The 21867-nt window shown below is 43.9% G+C and overlaps 1 protein-coding gene and 1 long non-coding RNA gene across 2 annotated transcripts in view; one reads left to right on the top strand and one right to left on the bottom strand.

Annotated features, from left to right (window-relative positions):
* Nucleotides 1-21867, top strand: part of Ext2 (exostosin glycosyltransferase 2) — a 126064-nt gene that overhangs the window by 43147 nt on the left and 61050 nt on the right. Inside the window, exon 8 of the mRNA XM_034495017.2 lies at nucleotides 14562-14693. Coding sequence (XP_034350908.1) covers nucleotides 14562-14693 — 132 coding nt within the window. The remainder of the gene's footprint in view (nucleotides 1-14561; nucleotides 14694-21867) is intronic.
* LOC143441171 (uncharacterized) lies at nucleotides 4607-8385 on the bottom strand. Its single transcript, XR_013108399.1, has 3 exons — nucleotides 8234-8385; nucleotides 6447-6558; nucleotides 4607-6354 (listed from the first exon to the last, which is right to left on the bottom strand). It is a non-coding gene; the product is annotated as an uncharacterized LOC143441171 (long non-coding RNA).

Genomic DNA, 21867 nt, shown 5'->3' with positions numbered 1-21867 from the left:
GAGCCTCCTTCCCCTCCTCCCCTTAGTTTCCCAGCCTTGCTATGGGTGTGTGTGTGGAGGGGGGTTCCTGTGTCTCCCTGCTCTGCTGACAGCTCTAGGAGGGCCGAGGTGAGGATAAGCAAAGTGTACCCCTTTCTGTCATAGACATTATTTTTCCTTTTTCCAGTAGTTTTGAATATGAACAGTTTTCCAAGCATGTTTAGTTTAAAACAGCCATTTAGCTTGAGGCTGAGACAAAAAGCAAGGAGTGAGTGTGGTGTGGTGGTTGGGCTGACACACGGAGCTGTAATGTAGAGTTGAGCAAACAATGAAAACACTGGTCCTGATATGATCCATACTCCTTCTAAAGGGAGTATAGTGATAGGAAAAACCAAAGGACAACTAAACCTGAGTATCTCAGACTCCAAAGTGGTAGAGTTACCTTCTCACTATTTGTAGTTGACAAATCGATATTCTGTAATTTAAGATAATGAAGTATATATAATATCTTATGCCATGCTTTTAAAATTTTTAGAGTCATCATTTTATTTTATGTGTATGGATAATTTACCTGCATGTCTGTTTGCATACCATTGCCTGGTGCCTACGGCGGTCAGAGAAGGTATTGGATTCCCTAGAACAGAGACACAGATGGTTGTGAGCTGCTGTGTGGGTGCTAGGAACAAACTCAGGTCCTCTGCAAGTCATCAAGAGCTATTAAACATTGTGCATTCTCTCTAGCCCCCTATTATACTGTAATTTTGACCACACTGAATAATGTAAGCGTGAAGTTGTAAATACATGGTTGAGCCTTTCTTTTAGGAGTCCAGGGAGGACCAAGGACCAAGTGGCCACTGTTTATTTCTTGGGCTTCAGCAGAAAAACTTGTCTAAAGCTAACCACAGGTTAATCCCTCATAATGGGTCCCCAACATGAGCCCTGTCTTCAGGAAATGGCCTCTTGAATAAAGGTATTAAACATTAATTTGTAGCCTGTATAAGGATTGTCTTTGAGCTGGTGTCTCACAGGGTGAGGCTATTTATTAAATTTCTGAGAATTCCTTACAGGAAATGTCATTGTAGGTTTTGTGAATTCGTTAGACAATATGTTTTCAACTCTTCAGTAAGAGTTAAACTGATTCATAAAATAAGGTGTTTTGTTTATTTACACAACATGATGTATGTTTAATATGCCACTGTCTTTGACAAGAATTGAAGTAAAGGATTTCTGTCTGTAGTTACAAATGCTAAGACTAAGCTTGACATATGGATATGAATTGTCTCTCAGCATTGCAGGAGCTTAGAGAACTTGAAGTTGCATGATTATTTGGGGCTGATGTGATTTATAATTTTATAATAATGTATTCATCTTATGATGCTGGTTGTGGGTCTTCAGAGCATAAGGCAATGATTACATGCATTTATTTCATTATTGTCACTTAAGGTCTGCTAACACTGAATGACTCCAGGAGTGGTAACAGTGGCTCTCTGGGCACTATTTCTGGCAATGTAGTGTTCTTTCTCATGGATAATTAAGGGCTAGTTTGTCACATTTAAACATGGATGTACAGGTTGGCATGCTGCTTTGTGGAGTGTGCTTACCCAGCATGCTTCAGGCCGTGGGTTCAGTTCCCCAACACCACAAACTAACTGTGCTTACTGTCCATGTCAGTAAGGACCATAAGAAAAGACATGTGACAACATGGTTTGATGGTCACCTTTCAGGCTTTGGTGCTTTTACTTAGAAGGACAGTTTTTTCTTTTTAAGTGTTTTAACTTCACATTTGTATTGAAATGAATTCGAATTTTAGCCTAATTGGATTAGGCCTTGAGATGCTTGCACTGGTATTACTTTAGAAAGATGCTTGAGCTTTGCTTGTGGCTTTGAGCTGCAGGTGAGGGTTGAATGTGGCTGCGTGGCATTCTGGGAAAGGAATAAAAAACCCTGGAACTGGTGAGAGATGGAAGACTGTGGTGCAGCATGTAGACTACAGGCCAGACTGAAAATTCTTCTGCTCTCTTCATCTGAGACTAACCAGTCAGACATCAGTATTTCCCCAGATTTGCTTCTCTGGCAAGCTCTGAGCAGACTGACTTTGACATGACCACAAGTATCATCTTTGAAGTCTTAAGAAATTTCAGAGAAGAAGGTCTCTGGTTTCTTAAACACTCAGCTGCTGAAGTCATTTTTTGAGGATAAGGTGCAGGAGGGCTCAGAATTCCCACTGTGAAGAGCTTTCTGGGTCATGTTTTAGGCACATGGAACTCTTGAGAGGTCTCTCGATAATGTACCATAGGAAGTCTCTAGAGGCCTTTGTGTAATGGGCTACAGTCACCCTAGCTCATAGCTCAGTCAGGTGACAAGTGGTAGGGGCAAAAAGAGCCCCTACCACAACACTGTTGAGAGTCCTGCTCTGGCGCAAGGACAGGCGCCTTTTCCTTTGTGGCTTAAGAATGGAAGGCTTTTCCTTTGGGATCCCCAGACTTCATCAGAAAGGGAGCAGGGATTGGCTTTCCAGCAGCCAGCAACAGTTCATAGAGGACTGGGGCCCGTGCCAGTGTGGTAGTTTTGAGGGTGAGTGAGCTTTTGGTTTTGTCTTCAGAGTCAGTTCACATGGTGTACGGTGTGTGTGTGTGTGTGTGTGTGTGTGTGTGTGTGGTGTTTTCATTAACAGGAGCAGGCCTTTCAAGTGGGCCTGGTTGGAATAAGGCTTGTTTTATATTTACCTTCTCTAGTCAAACAAACGCACGCTTTCTTCCTCCTGGTTTTAGCATAGCAAACATGGGAAACCTCACCCCAGGCACATTCCTTTATAGCCGGTTGGCCTAAGTTGTCATCTTATTTGTTTATTTTTGATGACAGACCTTGATGAAAGGTTTCCAATGCACCTTTCAGCCCTTTCATGAAGCCAGCCGGGAGAGAAGGCTGGTCAGCTGATGGGCCCTGAAGAAGCTCCTTATCTGGCCTGGATAACAGTGGGATTTGGAGGCAGGATGACTCCAAAATCTTAGCAGGCAGAATGCAGTCTCGAGTCTCTTTGTTGAGAGAGTTGGGCAAACATAATTTTATTGGCCAGTGGCTCCTGCTTTAGTAACCTTTCACCCCTGTGGCTCTTGAAGGTGCAGGCCACTGGCCGGCCTTGCCTTTGAACTCCTCAAGGCTCCTGCCTCCTCAAAGGCTCCCAGTCAGGCCTTGTGTTTTGCTTAGGACCTCACTTCACAGCAGGGCCTCAGCAGTTGGGAAAACTGATCCACCCTAAGAACGTTGACATATTTGAAGGTGATACCCCTGAGACTGGAAACGTATGGCTTTCTATTTCAGGACCTGTCTGTCACATGTCAAGAAACATGACTCAGGCTTCTTCCCCCTTTCCTCCTCTACCCCTTCTTGTTTCCCATAGGACGGGAGGTCATTACCCTGGGGTATTTCCTAAGAGTGATCACAGAGCCCTCTCTTACCCCATTTTCTCCCAACTTTGCCCAAGGCATTTATTTTGAGAGAGTTGTGAAGACTGCAGAAACGTGCAAATCCTAAGCTGCCCTCAGTGTCCAGGAGTGTCACTGATGTTACAGAGACCATGGAGCTCTCGAATGCTTTGTCCTGACGCCTCATTTCCAACAAGCCGGAGTCATAAGATAGCTCAGAGCCCCCAGTCCCCCACTTTCAGGAACAACTCGGTCTTGGAAGAAGACAGAAAGAACAGACCTCCAACCTCTGCCCTCCCACCCCTGTGGGACTCCTGCCCATGGAACAGGAGTCACGAGGCAGCTGTGGGGACTCGGGCATTAGAGAGTTTTAGCCTACCATCTTTGGCAAAGAACCAAACTTGTCATTCCAAAAATATTCAGTGGAAAATCCATCTTCTGCTGGTGATGTCTTTAGCCTAGGTAAGGTCCTGGGTGGAGGGACCTCAGTAAAGGCTCTTTGTTTTCCCAGAATCCAAACAGCATACTGTTGATAATTACATTGTCATTTGGAGAGAAGAGAAGACAGTGTGGCAGGGTCTGTATTTAGTCCTAAGGCTACACTGTATCTATCTGCCTTAGACTCCCTGCCTTCCTGTGGTCTTGAGAAGTGTTTTGGGTGTGGTTCTGAGCTCACACTTCTCACTCAGGGAAGGGTGAAGTGGTAGTCCTGTCAGCTTCTGAACTTGCCACTTTTGATTGCTAGCTGCCATTCTCTCCTAAGCTGAGTGAGTGACCTAAGGATTGGAAGAATTGGAAGCCTGTGATTTAAAAAGTGTGAAGTTTTAATTATGAAACACTATGATTCTTTTTTTTAAAGCACCCTTTGAACTGTGGTAATCATCTGAAATAATTTTAAATACCTAGTTTAAGGAAGCTTCTGAACTGTGAGTGTACAGGCTGAGGTCTTTGTTCTGAAGTAGCTAGTGGTCTCAAGGTGAAGGGGTGTGGGGGCGTCTGTTAGTGTATGTACTATCTGCCTGTTCATGTCTGAGTTAGTTGGCTAGGGCTGCCACAGCAAAGTAGCAAAAGCCAGATGACTTGAACACCAGAAAGATGTTTTTCACAGGCTGGCAGCCCAAGTCCAGGATGAAGTGGCTGTTTTGGATTCTCTGGGGCTTTTTGCCCCCCCCCCCCCCCCCCCCCACCATGCCTCTTCACACATTGTCCCATGAGTTCATGCATCAATTCTGTCTAAATTCTCTCTGAAAGGACAGATTGGAGCAACACCCTCTTCCCAGCTCATTTTGACCCAGTCACCTCTTTAAAGGCTCTCTCTCCATAGTCATATCCCCTAGGGTTATGGGATAGACAGTTCAGCTTGGGCAGTGTCAGGTACAAGCCTGCAGTTGTGGGTTAGTGGCTCCATTGGGAAGGACCTCACTGTGAAGTCTACCCCAGGTGGTTTTCCTAACACATTCCTGCTACCTCCTAAGGACAGGCAGTAGGAAAGGAGAGGGGAAAGGATAGTGCTTTACCTGAGAAAATTCACCAGGAAGGAGTAACGCTTTAAGGTGTACCTCACTGCACTATGTAAAAAACACAGACAAGCTGATGCAAAACTCAAGAATGTGAGGTAACTCAGCCTAGCTGTCCTCAGTGTTTTCTGGTGGGGTCAGCCTTCTATCACGGTTCCTGATCATAACAGAGTAACAGATAGGTAGGCAGGAGAACAAATACATAATATACCTTTAACAAGACTTGAACCTACTGAAATCCTATCACAGCTTCCTAAGAGAGCTGGGATTCTGGGCATGCACCGCAACAACACAGGCAACATGTGGCAACAAATATATACATTCTCCTCCTCTTCCTCCTCCTCCTGCTCCCCCTCCTTCTTTTTCTTTGTGATTGAGATAGGATCTCACTGTGTAGCTCAAGCTTGCCACCAGCCTGGACCTTTTCTAAAGTCTCAGTGTGTAACCTTGCACAAGTTCTTTGCCTTCAGATGTCTCCAGTCTTCCATCTGCTGTTAGATCCCTAATGGCTGGCTCCTGACACTATTAGAATGAGCATAACAATTCCTCAAGAATTACAGAGAATATTGTGCTTCTGTAACTCCCAGTCTCTGAGTTTTGAAACCTCTTGGTTGGGGTTCGTCTCAGAAGGGTCTTCCATCATTGCTCCGGAGACTTACAGCAGCGTTTGCCCTCTGCTGGGCCAGATCATAAATGGCCTCCTCATTTGGGAAAAGGAGGCTTCTCCAGAACTTGGACTTTGTAGACTATAGAATTTTCAGCTGCTGTTTGATCCCTCTAGTGAGCTCAGTGGGAGCCTAGCTCAGCACACACTTCAGTCTTCCTTGGGTTAAATTTTAAGTCAGGGAAAAGCTGGACCAGTAACCCCCATGAACTTGTCAGTGCCTCAATTTTCTCATCATAAAACAGGGGTAATTCCTTGAGCTGTGAGGATTAAATGAATGAGTACAGGTAAAACACTTAAAATGGTGCCTTCTGCATAGCAAGTGCCTCATTAATCGACAGGTGTTTCCTGACCCCCCATTTCCACCCCGTTTCAGTCCCAGAACACTTCTGAGTGCTGGGCATGAGCCAAAGAGTAAAACAGGCAAACGCCTGCACCCGCCCTCAGGCAGCCTCGCCTGCAGCAGGGCCAGTGTTGGGGTGAGGGTGCTGACAGAGTGCTGCCATCCTTGCCCAGAGCAGAGCTGAGTTTGCTTGTCACACTCCACGGCGTCCACGTGCCTTTGGGACATTGAGTGCTGCTGAGGCTGGAGGCTGCTGGTCTGCACTAGGTTCTTCTGTTTTCCTTCTCATCGTTGTTTACTCCTTTTCTGAATTCTATTTCATGATGTAGCGAGCGGTGTGGGGCAGTCCATTCCACACTCACCTCCCTTTGCCCACGTTCTAGCTCTCTCTGCAAACTCAGCTTGTCGTTTCTCTCTGGGAATCAACTGTGTAATCCAAAGCCATGTGAACGTGTAAAGAGCTTGTAAACATATATTGACCCCAGAAAAACGCCCTAATTGAAAACTTGTGAACTCACCAAGCGCGCTCCTGGGTACCAGTGGTACTTCTGTGGGTATTACTGTTCAGACTTTCTCGCTTTTTGTGATTTCTAAGGAGGATGTGCTGTAGTGTTTTCTCTGAAGGAATTACTGTATATTAATTTGTTTTTATTAGCATATATTTAAAATGTTTTTAGAATTTCATACTTGAGTACTGTATTTACATTGACATAAGTTCCCTTCCTCTCTGTCCCCCCCCAGCACCTCCGTGTCCTCTTAACACCCTCTCAAATTCATAACTTCTTTTTATTTTCTTTAATTATCTTTCCCTCCCCCTCCCTCCCTCCCTCTTACCCCCTCTCTCTCCCAGTTGTAAACACATACAAGCAACATTAAATGAACTATGTCAGCTGAATGTTAATTCTTTAATCACCCCCATAAATGTAATTCCTGAGACTGGAGATAAAAACAGGACACTTTGCTTCCGAATGGATGACATGTGTCTATATATGGCCTTCGGGGATTTCACAGCAGTTGTTTGAGGATGGAATTTGACTACCGATCCATGTTCTCCCTTGCCTTCTAACCTCAGGGTGACCCAGAGCTTTGGGTTAAAGAATAAGATTTTGAACTTTTAGAAAATTCAGTGACACAAAGGGAAGCTATGTTGTATGTCATATGAGGTTGGGGTGTGCTAATCCTGAGCTACTTTAGGAATTCTCTGGACTGTGTTAGGGAGACATGGGCTAACGGTAATGTAATGTTCATTCAGCACCAGGAACATGGATTCAAAGGGGGATGGCTCAGAGCTAACTAACAGAAGGGCTGGGGGTAGAGAACCAAACTCAAAGCAACACACTCTGGCACCTGAGAGGAAGATATGGACAAACACAATTCTCAGGAAGGGTGGGAGGGAGAAAAGGGGGATTATTTAATAGACTGTGCAGTTCATAACTGTGTTGGTTAAATATTTTTTTCACTACATGCGTGCCAACTTGGTAGACTATTAATAATTTTGAAAGGCAGAATGGTTTGCGTCGATTGTCCAATGGGACTGATACAATGCAAACATGAGGATCTAAGTTTGGATCCCCAGGGCCTAAGTAAAAGTCATGCATGCGTCTTTATCTCCAGTGCTCAGGGTATGGACTCAGGAGGAAACTCGGGGCTCACTGGCCAGCCAACCTGGCCAAAATGACAAGCTATAGTTTCAGTAAGAAACCGTGTCTGAAAAGGTCAGATAGAGAGGTACCTGAAGAAGACATGCTAAGGTCATGGCCTCGAATGTGCATATGTGGATGAGTTCTCATGTGCATGTATGTGCATGTGTGTACACACAAACACACAAAGAAAGAAACAAGAAAAGAGAAGGGGAGAGAGAGTCAGCAGAGCCACAGCAATGCCCAAAATGGACTCTAAATTCTGACGTATATGCAGGGTTATAGAAATGCAAGGTAAGAAATGTGAGATCAAATCCTGGGAGAAACTAATTCATAGCAAGAATTATTGGCTGAATGTGGTGGCACATACCTATATTCTAGAACTTGATTGGCTGAGGCAGGAGGATGGTGAGTTCAAAGCCAGCCTGGCCATCAGAGCAAAGGCTTCATGTATACCAATCAGCTCTGAGGAGGAGAGCAAAGTATTTGGTTAGCAAGGTGTGGTCCCTTGAGTCCTGCCCTCAGCTGTGCCTGCATTTAAAATGGTTCTCAGCTGTTCTCTGGAGCAACAGGGTCTCTTAAAATAGAGTCATTGCTGTGGGGCCCAGGCCGTCCTCTGCTGCTGCTGGGGAAAGTTGGTTGTGGTGTTACGGTTAAAATCTTACCTTCTACTTCTGTTCTGTTTTCTGGAACTTGGGGGGCTTTGCTCCAGGGGAAGTTTGGGGCTCCAGTGTGCAGAAGCTTTGAGAAGGGAGGGAATCCCCTGCCTTAAAAGCATCCAGGCCCTTTCTCAGAAGTCTGCCTGTATGCAGGGCTGGCAGAGTTTGTTTGTACTGTGGACCTGCACCAGTGTCAGTCCCCCTAGAATTTATGTTTGTTCTCCCTGAGGTCACAGGGGACAGAGCAGGTGCTGGGGTTGCAGAGAAGGAAGTGTTGTGTGAATAAGAAAAGTCTCAGGATGGTTTTAAGGAAGGTGTGAACCTCAAAGTGTGGATAGGTTTTTTAATCGTTTCTTTTAGAGCAGTTTTAGGTTTATAACAGGGTTGAGTAGAACACACAGAGTTCCCTTATAGCCCATCCTTATCTCTAACAGCATCCTCCATTCTAGCATCCTAATTCCAGCAGTCACTCTTCATCCATACGACGGACTCTGCAAAAGCACCCTTTATTAAAGAGTCTGAAGTTTAGCCAGGCCTTGACTCCCCATCGTATGAGTTTAAATGACCATTGCTAAATTATGATCATTACCAAATCATTGAGCTAAAAATCATCTGTCCTCGACTGCTGTGGTGGTGCACACCTTTAATCCCAGTACTGGGAAAGCACAGGCAGGTAGATCTCTGTGAGTTCTAGTCAGCCTATTCTGCATAGCCGGTTCCAGGCCAGCCATAGCTAGCTATACTGTGAGACCCTGTCTCAAATCAATTAATCAATCAGTCAATCAATCAATCAATTAAACTTATAGAAAGTGTAATAAAAGAGAATTTACCCTTCCCCTCTTAGCAGCCAACAACTCTCAGTAGTGCCTTAACTGGGGGCCATGGTCATGCCCTCCTGCCACTCCATGTTGACAGGCTCGCTCTTGTGCCGGCCAGCACACGGGCGCTCCTGTGTGCCATAGAGCAGAGCCTCCTCCTTGTCCTGCTTAGTTGGGAGAGAGGCTGACTTATGTTGTTGTTACGATTTGTTTTGTTACAGTTATTATTGTTTCATTTCTTTTTCTCACATACATGTATACATTTTATTAAAGTTGCAACTTAAATAAACTCACTCCCATGAATCTCCATAAGTTTTGACAAATATATAGTGTTGTGTCATCATATCAAAGATAATAGAATATTTTCACTATCCCCAGAAATTTCCTTATGCCTTTTTCCTGTCAACTAACACACACACACATATACACACACAGAGAGATACACACAGACCATCACCATCACCACCACCACCACCATCACCAACATCTACAACCTTGTTCAGACTCTGAAAAGCAAGTGACAACCATCAGCATATATATTTGTCTTTCCAGGTCTCATGTGAATAGAATCATAGAGTATTTAATGGCAGAACTCGAGTTAGATCTAGTGCAGTCTCATACTGTTTCCATTACCTTCGCCAAGTTGATGATGCAGCAGGAATCTAAACTGTGATTGCTCTCCAGCAGACATGATCCCACCTCACTGATCATGTGCTCTCTGGACTTGCTGTGTTTGACACTGGCGTCATTTACTCACTCTTGAACGCATGGGGTCTTTGCACTCAGTTTGGACACCGTGGCTTTGTTAATGATACTGTCCTGGTGAGGTATTTAAGAAACATGTTCTGTTTCCTTAATGACCTTCAGAGTTGTCTGACCTGGTGAAAACTTAGTAAGTTAAAGGCAACCTAAATTATGGGAAGCCTGTCTGTGGTTCTGTTTGCCCTTCCCTGAAGGCTTGTTGGCCGGACAGTGATGAACAGAAGTGAGTTGGTGGACAGGAGCAGGTGACTGCGGCCCTTCTGAGGCCTGTCTAGAGGTCAAATAAAGAACACACACTACTTAATAGATTCCAAACCCCATATTTTTCTACATGTAAGCATCACTGTCTCTGGGGGTGCAGAAATGGCTCAGTTCTTAAGAACACATACTGCTGGCTCTTGCAGAGGACCCAGGTTTGATTATGTCAGGCTGCTCACAAATCCCTATAATTTCAGGTTCAGGAAGATCTGATGCCCTCTTCTGGTCTACATAGGTACCTACAATCACATACTTATACCCTCATCCATATACTTAATTTAAAGTAACATCTCTGACATCAAGATTGTGTTGTTATAATTTTAGCTCTGTTATATTTTAATTGAAAATCTCTTTTGTTGTTGATATTATATAAAATAACAGTGCATATTAAAATCAGTGATTTGAGCTATATTAACACAGGAGTCCTTAAAAACTACTACCAAGAAACTGAGCAGGACAGGGAATGGGTTGGTAGCTTATCACAAAGTGAAATCAGGAATGTAAGATTAGTTAACATTTAGTGAGTTGATCCAGTGTAAACTACTGAATTAATAAAATAAAGGAGGCTCTCATAAGATCACCTTATAAAGCAGGGAAAATTATTTGACAAACTTCAGCAGTTCAGACTGAGAGAAGGAAATAGCTCAGTGGTTAAGATCACAGTCGGCTCTTGCAGGAGATTTATGTTCGGCTGCTAGCACACACATAGCAACTCACACAACCTCTGTAACTCCAGCTCCAGGAGATCTGGAACCATCTTCTGGCTGTCACAGGCACTTCTGGCTGCACATGTCACATACATGTAGTGTGCAGGAAAAGCACTCACACACTCACATTTAAAAAATAATTGATGTTCCCCTTTGATAAAATCTCAGTCACAACAGGGCACTGCTGCAGTTTGCTAAAAATTCGGCTCTTCTTGCCTCACAGTCTATAGCAAAGCCATCAGGGAACTCACCTTCCCTTCCTATACTTTGTCCCTGTCACTTTCAGCATGTTGGCCTTTTCTGTTATCATATACCTGCAGTGTCACCTGCAGTCAACCATGTCTGCATTCTAGCGGGGCATGAATGAGAAGTTCAAGGGGGAAATGAAAAGCCAACTCAGTATAAAGGGCTTTGTCCTTCTATGTAGGATTACATGCACAGCAGAAGACATGGGCTAGTGCCACATCACACTGTCAGACATTGCAGAAATAGAACATCATGGCGACAGCATGTGGAGGAAGTGGCTTTTCACCTCATAGTAGACAAGAAGAAAGTGAGGAGGGGACTGGGAACTCAGAATAGCTTTCAAAGGCATGCCTCCAGTGAGACGTTTCCTCCAACCAGGCTTTTCCTCTTATGTTTCTAGAACCTTCTGAAATAGAACCTCCAGCTGGGAGCCAACAAGTTTGACCCATGAACTTGAAGGGGGCACTTCATGTATCAAACCATAGCATATGTGTTGGGGAGAGCAGCTGTGCTCGGCTTACAGAAGCCCTGGGGGATGGTTTCTGTAAACCTCAGCTCCTAGAATCTTCTCAACTCCACAGGATGGACACTGTGACCTTCACCTTACAGATTTGGGAAGCAGGTTTAACAGCTGCAAAACACGTCAGCTGCCTGTCACTGTCATTCCCTCCCTCCCTCCCTGCACTGGTTCTTATAGAAACCAGTCATTGCTGATCCTATTGGCTTGCATGATTGAAGAGCAAAAACACCCCTGCTATTTAATTGATGCATAAATGGAAATAGCAAGTTCAATTGAGTTCCTGTTTGCTTATGATGGTATTTTTCTGTGTATGATGTACATATATGCATGTTTACATGTATGTTAGCAAATGTGCTCGTGCACCTGTGTGCACGTGGGTAGAGGCTAGAAGCTGGCAGCCAGTGTCCATCTCAGTCAGTCAACACAACATTTATTGAGACAGTGTTTTGCTGAGTCTAGAATGCCTGATTCTACTCAGTCTTTTAGGCCAGCTCACCCAGGGATCCTATGTCTACCTTCTGAGAGCTGGGATTATAGCTGGGCATCACACCTGCCTGGCTTTTACCTGGGTGCTGGGGCCCCAAATCCAGTCCTTGGGATTGCATGACAACTGCTTTGCCCACTGACTCATCTCCTTAGGCCCCTGATTGGGTAGTTTATAGTCTTAAGCTGGTCCAGCCTTGTCCTTCTCAGAGTTCCTTGTGTAAGTGTTGGGAATCTTGCTGATCTTATACTATGAAGTCTCGATGTTTTACTGGCTTAGTGTTATCTGGTTAAATGCCTACTCAAGATCTTATTGATCTGATCTATTCCTGCATGACTAGCTTCCCCCTGTATAGCCACCAGGAAGGTTTACACGGCTGCCAAAGTCTCCCTCACTCAAACTTCTAGGCTAGATAGAAAGGTGGCTCCTATAGTTTCTTGGAGACAAGGTAACATAGTATTTGTGTTTGCTCTTGGGAACATTGTCCACATGACTGAAACCTCCCTGTCTCTGTGGACAGGTAGCTGACAGAGAGGCCTGGTGCGGCTGTAACTTACGTCTTCTGAGCTCTTACCACCAAGCTCCTGCAGAAGCAATTAAGCCTAAGAAGCTCACTTATTCTCAGGCTGAGACACTTGAGTTGTGATTATTGGCAGAGCTTGCTTCCTCTCTGAGTGAGTTGCTATTTGTGGGCCAGGAGAATGGTTGATGGAGGCATCTTGAGTTAGAGGCTGTGTTCCACGGTTGGCCCTTAGCCAGCATTCAGGTACACATGTGCACATGTGCACAGGTAGAGAGACAGAGGCAGACGCTTGATGTCTATCCTCTGGCCTCTGCCTGGCACATGCACCTCCTCTCCCACAGCAATTCACATGTGCAGCACAGACACAAAATAGATAAACAAATATTTTTAAAAGAAATAAAAAACAGAAAATATGATGGAGAAAAAGGAAAAAATAACAAAAATTTCCTTCTAAAATGAATCTTAAAATTGACTACATGTCAGAAAGACAAGCACCCAGAGAGAGCCCACTGACAGGTTAAAGGTCGGGTAAAGGGCTTCATTCCACAATTTTATTTCAGGAAACCTAACAATCTAAACAGGATAAGATTTTCCTTGAAAAAATGGTCCTTTTTACAGCTCACACATCCAGATTCTCATTGTTCTATATCTGCAAAGTAAAATCAGTAACTTTAAGCTATATGGCCTGACACTCAAGAATGCTGAAACAGGAGAATTGCAAGTTTGGGCTGCAGAGTGAGATGCTGTCTCAAGTAAAATAAAATAATGCCAGGCCTGGGGACACATGCCAGTAATCCTAGCATTTGGGAGGCTGAAACAGGAGGTTTGGGAGTTCAAGGCCAATTTGGGCTACATCATGAAACATTGTCTTAAATGAAGAAGCAAAAATAACAAATTAAACCTTGACACACATACTCACAAGAAGTCTACCCCAGTTTTGTCTTTGATGACTTCTTCTAAACCCTTTCAAGGAAGAAAAGTAATGACAAATTTGCATTAAGTTCTTCAAGAAATAAAGAGAGAATGCTTTTCACTTCATTTTGTGAGACCAGCCACACCTGGATTCCAGAACACAATTTAGGTGTTTCAAGTGACACCAAATAAATGGTAAAAGAATAAACATCATTTGATGCCATTTGCATGATGAACATGCAAATGTTCAAGAATGAACATGAGGGAAATCTGCATCACAGGTGTCTTTAAAGGAGTGAGATGCTGGCTAGACATGGCATAGGGTATCTGGGGTGCTGGAATGCACCCTGCCTTACCAGGACTGTCCTTAGGAGTTTGCATAGACATGAACATTCACTTACCTATGCACACAAGACTTCTAACATACTCTCTATATATGTAACATCTAATGGGTTTTTGTCCATTTTCATGTGTATGCATGTGTGCATGTATATTTGTGTGTGTGTGTGTGTGTGTGTGTGTGTGTGTGTGTGTGTGTGAGTACTTGCATATGTACATATGAAGGCACAGGCTGAGATGAGGAATCATTCTTAATTGCTTTTCTACTGTATTCTTTGAGGCAGGATCTCTTAATCAAACCTAGAGCTCACTGATACAACCAGTATCGTTAGCCAGCTTGCTCTGGGGATCTCCTATCTCCAGTTTCTAATCCTGGGATTATGTGTAGGCTTTCATGCCCACCTCACATTTACATATGTTCTGGGAATCCAAACTCAGGTTCTCATGCCTATATGGCAAATGCATGGCATTAACCATGGACGATGCTGTCTCAGCTTTGTATATACTTTTTAAAAAAAGACTCTAGGCATGGCCCTTTCATCATCATAGGCCCCTCTTCTATTATGACAACTCTGTGTACTTCCCTGGTTACTATTCTATTCTGACTGCCATCAATAAAGACACACCTCTGACATAGCTGGTATGGAGCAGGGAGTACCCTTCACCCCAGAATAAAGGAATCAACTGGCCCTAGAGTGGCTGTGACAGAGCATCTGGCCCTCCACATCTCACTGGCTCACCTGCATCATGTTGTTTTCTTTGTAGGCACGATGGTTCTGGGAGGCGTACTTCCAGTCCATTAAAGCCATTGCCCTGGCCACCCTACAGATCATCAATGACAGGATCTATCCATATGCAGCCATCTCCTATGAAGAGTGGAACGACCCTCCTGCTGTGGTAAGTGGGTTCCTATGCTAGCCACGTGAACCGTTGGAATAGGAGAAAGAAATTATACAACCCAGGAAGACGGTTATTTAAATGCTGTTGTCTCAGATGAACATTGGGGACTCCCAATTTATAAACACTAAATGTCTTGAAAGGTCAGCTAAGTCCTGATGTGGTAGTACCTGGGGACTTCAGGACACCATTCTTTTTTTTTTTAAGTCAGGTCTTTCAAACTAAAAGCAGAGGAACAGCAGAGCTAACCCATACAGTTGGATGTAACAGACATCTACAGACCATGCCATCCAACAGATAACAGAATACACATTCTCAGCAGCCCATAGAACCTTCTCTATAGTCACATTAGGTGTCACTGAACAAGTAAGCCTTAATAGATGCAAAACACTGAAACAATTCTACCCTCTTAGACAACAGAAGAAAACTAGAAATCAACAAGAGAAACCACAGAGAATACACAGACACTTGCCAGTTGAACAGGATACCCTTCAGTTAACAGTGAGTTATTGACGAAGTCAGGGAGACTACTTAACATTCCTACACTCTGATGAAATGGCAGCACAGCCTACCAAGCTTCTAGGAAAGAAGGGAAGCCAGTTACAGCAGTTAGTGTTCAAATTTTAAAAAGGAAATCATGCTCTAGTATGATAGCTCAGCAGTTAACAGCACTTCCAGAGGCATCAGTTCAATTCTCAGCACCTAAATGGTGGCTTACAACCGTTGTAACTTCATTCTCAGGGGATCTGACGCCCTCTGGCCTCCACAGGTGCCAGGGATCAGTAATATACCTAATAATTAGGTGTACAGCAGGTACACTTATTACTTCACAGACATGCACACAGGTAGAACACCTATACATATCAAGTAAAGTAAAATTTAAAAAATCAGAGCAAATCTGCACTGTGTACCAGTCCACTATGTACTGTACCTAAATGCACTGTGGCCAGATATCATAAAGATCAGGGTGGATGTTGATTAACTAGAAACTGGAAGAGCAACTCACAGAGTTAAGAGCTGGCTCTTTGAACAGATGGACAAGATTGACAAAACTCTGACCAAACTACCAGAAGAAAGAGCGGAATCTCACAGACAAGGTTAGAGATGAGGGGAGTTGTTACAGCAGAATCCACTGAACCTGGAGAATCACTAGAGAATGGTGTGGAAACTTTTCAAAAAGCTGAAAATTCTGGAAATAGTGGATATATTCCTAAACATGTATCACCTACTGAAATTAAATAGTATAAAAATAAAGACAAGTTAAGCAGACCCATAAGAAACAGCACAAATTGAAGTAGCAATGAAAAGTCTTCCCACAAGGAAAAGGCCAGGTTTGGGTAGGTTTACTACTGAGTCTGAGCAAACCTTTGAGAGCTCACAGGGAACTCACATTGTGCCATAAAACTGAAAACGAAAGAATGCCGTCAAACATTCTGTGAAACAGAATTATCCCGATACTAAACCAGATAAGCACACAACAAAACCACAGACCAACTTCCATGGCTGGACAGAAAAAAAGAATTTTTTTTCAACAAAACACTTACAAACCAAATTCAAGAGGACATTAATATCATATATCACAACAAACTTGGTTTCACCCCAGAGATGCAAGGTTAGTTTAACATTCACTCGAACAAACAAATGTTCCATACCAGCTTAGTAGACTTCAAGACAGAAATCACACAATATTCTCAGTGAATAAGGAAAGGCATTTGACAAAGTTCAAATGGCTGCATGAGGAAAGTCCTGAAGGAAACAGGACTAGAAAGAAGTTACCTCAATAGAGTAAAAGCTTTTGGAGGCAAGCAGCCAGCCAGCATTATGCCAACCAGGGACAACCTGGGAGTATTTCCCTGAACCCTGAATGAGACAGGTGCTCACTCTTCATTCTCAGTCACTAGACTAAAGCAGTAAGACAAGACAAAGAAGCCAAAGGGACCGTAGGAAACTGTCCTTGTTTGCTGATACTGTGCTCCTACTTAAAAGAGTCTGGGGACACACTAGCAAAGTGACAGGGCTCAAAATCAACACACAAAAATGAAAAGCTTTCCTGTGTCTCAGTAACTGACTTCCCAAGGAGAAATCAGGGGAAAAAAGTTTCTTTCACGATAGCTTCATTCAATAAATAAGTGAGCAAGCAAACCAGAGGACGCCATAACCAGGGAGGGGAAAGACCTCTGTAGTAAAATATGAGGATACTGATGGAAGATGGTACTAGTCAAGGGAAATATGTCACTGCTCATAGACTGAAGCATTGCCTAAAGTAATCAATCCAAAGACTGTCCCCACAAAGATTCCACTGACAGGCTCCACACAACTAGAAAAAAAGAAATAAAAAACCTCCTAAAATTCACATGGAAGCACAAAAAACCCACAGATAGCCAAGAAAATCTTAAAGAAAAACCAATGCCAGACCTATTACATGTAGTACTTGATTTCAGATCATACCACTGAGCCGTGGCAGGAAAGACAGTGCGATACTGGCACAAAAACACACACACACTAGTGGGATAGAATAGATGGCCACTTGTTTTTTGATAACGGTGTCAAAAGCACACAGTGCATAAAAGACAGGCTCTTCAGTAAGGAGGTGCAGAGAGACAGGGGAACAGGGGATTCACGAGCCTCAAGGGCATTGTAGCAGGAAGAAGCTTTCGAGAAGGAGATGAAGCCTGAGGATGACCGGGTCACACAATATCCATATATAACAGTGCTCTCAATAGATGATGAGAAACCACAGTAGGGTTTTAACAGGGTAAGAATACCCTTGGGATGAACCTGTGTGACAGCGTGTGGAGGACTGGTGTGCATGGCGATGAGACAGCATTGGAGACAACTTGAGGAACCCAGGAGACAACTAGTCAAGGTGGATTGGAGCCATGTCTGGGGAGATTGGTTGTTCTCCCTGGTGAGCCAGAGACATAGTTTACTCTGAGGGGCTTTCTCAGTCTGCCTTCCTAGCCTCTCTTCTGCTTACTTTGTGGAGTTCTACATTATGGCCCAAGTGATTTCCTTCCAGCATGCCCACCTATTGCTCCTCCCTAGCCCCAGTGTGTCTTTCTTTGCCATCAGCTTCTTTTCCCAGGGACCTGCGTGTACATCCTTCCTGCACAAGGCCTCAGAGACCCCCACACAGGAAGCACAACCTCTGAAAGTGTGGAATCTGTTTCTTTCCATTGCCTAACACACATGGAAGCATAATTTCCTATGAGGTTTCAAGCAGCTGCAGGACTCACATGCTAGTATGATAGCCATTATTTCAGTTATCCCCACATACCACCTGCTTAGAACGTAGGGGAAGTGATAGATGTCCTCTCTAAAATCTCACGGTACATACATAATGCCTGTGGCCTGTGCTGGTCACATAATTGACAGGTTGTGTAAACAAGTGAGGACGTGGGCTTCACACTGCTGGTAAAGTCCCGTGGGAGCCACTGAGCCCCCTCAGTGTGGAACCTAACTCCTGAGCTAGCATATGGTGCAGGTTTGAACTGAAGATTCTCACGTGTGCTCCTCTGTAGAATGCAGGCAAGTGCTCCCAGTGCACTTGGGCAGACTGTCTGGGAATTAGGGACTTCACCCTGTGTGTTTATCTAGAGCTCTAAGAATAAATAATTGGAGTTTCAATTCTCTTTTTGCAAGTTTAGACTAAGGAAAAAATGTCAAAGTGTGGTTTTAGGGTGGGTATGCTTGGAGTTAAAGACAGAATGGGTTCAAGTGAAGAATCAGGGCTTGGTAAAGAACGTGAGAACATAGGCATAAATCTAGGTGCACATCCAGAAATGCGTTTGATATTTTTCATTTGGTTCTTTCTTAAATACCTGTTCAGGACACTTAGGTGTTTATCACCTCTGTAGTCAGACAGGTGATGAGGTTCCTGATTTACAGCCCAGGGCTGCTCACTTGTGTGTCTTCAGTGGAAGCGGTAGGCGGGAGGCTGGATAGCAATGATTCATGTATAGTTGACTTCCCCTCCCCTCAGGAATATTTAACTGACTCTAGATGAGATTACTCTGAGCTTGGCCTGCAGGGGAGTCTCTCCTCTAGATTCCAGCAAATTTACAATGTCAGACACCCGAGGTGGGAGTAGGTGTGGATGGTGGTCAGTAAATCAAGGATGCTCTGGGATGCTCAAAGGTGTGCTGCTGGCCTCCCGCCCGCTCTGTGCATGCTCAGACAGGGGAATGAGAGGTGAAAGCTGTATTTTGGATAGATACAGCTGTCTCCATTCAATACAGAAATGTCTGTGCTTGTGGGTGAGAGACAGTGAGGGGTGGCCTCCTAGGGCGTTCATCACCAAGTGCCTCACTGTTCTAATCACTAGGATGAGGCCAGTTGTACTGTGTTCCACTCTCAGGGCCAGCGAGGGTTTGCCACAGAGAGTCTTGAGCACTACTTGGAAGTCGCATGCCTTGATTAGAGACTATGCTTGGGAAAGGACTCTCACTGAGCTCAAGCTGGTCAAGAGGCAAATAGAGATGGAGAGAGAGAGTGTGGTGGCATACCCCTATAATCCCAGAGCTGGGGGTAGATCCCTGGCCTCTACACAAATGTGTGTGCATGTGTACTTCACCACACTTGAATATTTCCTTGTGTTATTACTGATTAAAACTTGAAAAAATGTCTAACCAAAAGATATGTCTAACACACACACACACTTACACACAGGAACATCAAAAGTTGTTTTTAAAAAAGAAAGAATACAAAAAAAAAAAAAAAAAAAAAAAAAAAAAGCTGGGCAGTGGTGACATATGCCTTTAATCCCAGCACTTTGGAGGCAGAGGCAGGTGGATTTCTGAGTTCAAGGCCAGCCTGGTCTACAGAGTGAGTTCCAGGTCAGCCAAGGCTACACAGAGAAACCTTGTCTCGAAAAGCAAAACAAAAAAAAAACCCCAAAAAAACAAAAAACAAAAAAAAAAAAAGAAAGAAAGAAAGAAAGAAAACATACAGAGGGGTGGGGGCCTGGAGAGATGGCTTAGCATTTAAGAGCATTGGCTATTCTAGAGGTCCTGAGTTCAATTCCTAACACCTACATGTGGCACCATCTATAACTGTAGCCCCATAGGATCTGATGCCTTCTTCTAGTGTATAGATATACACACAGACCAAGCATCTGTATACATAAAATACATATACATTCGTCCATCAAGAATTAATAAATAAATAAAAGAAGGAATGTGTGTTTTTATCCTGAATTTTCTTAGCTCATCCCAGGACTTCCTGTATCTTTTACCTTTTCTATTTGTCTACCCACTGATCTGTTTCTGTCTTTGCACTTGCCAGCCAAATGTTATCATCTCCCTAAATCCCTCTTCCTGCCTTGCTATCCCTGCCACCATTTCTGGGCTGGCCAGACAGCCGGGCTTTTCCCCAGACAGCATTCTGGATGTCTGGTCTCAGGTATGTAGATGTAGGAGGACACAGATGGAGACAGGGACAGGGATGGGGACAAGGTATTAGGTCTCATTTGGATTTTGAGCATGTTCTAACAGAACTGAACTATCTCAGTAACATTCTTATAAAACATCAAAAGTAATGTCCTCTTAAAATTGTGAATTTCTTTATTCTTTGTCTATAATGTGATTTTTATTCCATCTTATCAGTGTTGTGAATTATTTTCTCATTAGATATATTTTTTCAAGTTTTAATCAGCAATAGCACTAGGAAAGCTTGCCTTCTCTTTTCCTTTCTGCCTTTACTATGTCAGATATGCTGGCTAGTTTTATGTCAACTTGACATAAACTAGAACCATTTTAGAAAAGGAAATGCCCCACTTTGGCCTGTAGGCAAGCCTATTACATTTGCTTGATTAATGATTGATATGGGAGGGTGTAGCTCACCATGGGTGGTGTATCCCCTAGGCTGGTGGTCCTGGGTGCAGGCTGAGCAAGCTACGAGGAGCAAGCCAGTAGGCAGCATTCCTTCATGGCCTCTGCCTTAGTTCCTGCCTTCAGTTCTTTTCTGACTTCCCTTCATGATGGACTATAACTGTAAGCTGAAATGAACCTTTTCTTCTCTAAGTTGTTTTTGATCATGATGTTTTATCATAGCAATAGATACCCTGACTAAGACATTAGACCTGGAACACAGAAGAAAAGTAGGCATTCTCATCACCGCTACTGATAAACATTTGTGAGGAATTTAGGGAGGCTGCTTAACGTGTGTAGCCGTGTGAGGGAAAGATGGTAAAACCAAACCTTGTTCCAGTGAAGTCAGCTAGACGGATGACTCACCTGCAGATCAACCAGGATTATCTAAGTATGAGGACTTCCTGTTAGCCTCTGACAAAACCCAGAGTTTGCATATAGAAAGTACTAGAGACTGTCCATACTCTGAGATGTTCCATGAAAGTGCCTGACTTATAGGTGCCAGCCATGGTCTCAGTTGGGCAAATGTGGAGTACTTGAATACACAGTCCTGTCTGTCCACCCCAAGATCGAGCTTGGCTAGGGTGGGTGCATAGGACTCCCATTTCTAGCAGGTTCCCAGGCCTTACGTCTAATGTATGATGATGCTGACCCAAGGACCATGTTTTGATGTGCAGTTTGACTTACTCTCCACATCCTAGTTCACTGACCAGAGGAGGCTTGTCACTCCTCACCTCGACCCTCCATTTGATCTTCAGGGTTTAGATTAGAAAATACCCAGAGGCTGTTCATGCTATGTCTGTCACTGCTTCGTCTACAGCTGAAAGCTGCATACACTCAGCTGTCCAGATGACTCTTGCACACAGTGGCTGTGTTCTGGAAAGATCACTTAGCTGTAAATGTGAACAAGCAGTCATTACTTGGAATCCCAGGAAGCATGGTCCGATGCATGAAGCAGAACTCTCAAGTGGGAAGGACACCAGTTTAGCAAATGGCCTAGCTGACCTCAGCAGCACCCTTTAGCTTCCGGGCTGTGTACAACACACCCTCCGGAGTTTGAGGGCCTGTTCTTTTCCCCCGGGGTCTTCTAAGGCGGATTCTAGGATCCTTTCCCTCCTACTGCCTACATAAGACAAAAATACATGTGGAATTCAGAAACTTAGTTTGCATTTTAAGTACATTCTTGAATTGTATTGGTTTTAGAAGTATATCTTGAATTGGGTAACATTTGCACAAGTGGCCTAGTAGACTACCTTAAATTCTATGCTTTTCTGTGAAGAGCTTTAGGGAAAAGCCAAAAGTCTCAG

Source organism: Arvicanthis niloticus, chromosome 2 (assembly GCF_011762505.2).
Source record: "Arvicanthis niloticus isolate mArvNil1 chromosome 2, mArvNil1.pat.X, whole genome shotgun sequence".
Lineage (NCBI taxonomy): Eukaryota > Metazoa > Chordata > Mammalia > Rodentia > Muridae > Arvicanthis > Arvicanthis niloticus.
Note: the sequence above shows the minus strand (reverse complement) of the source record. Positions and strands in the feature narration are given on the sequence as shown.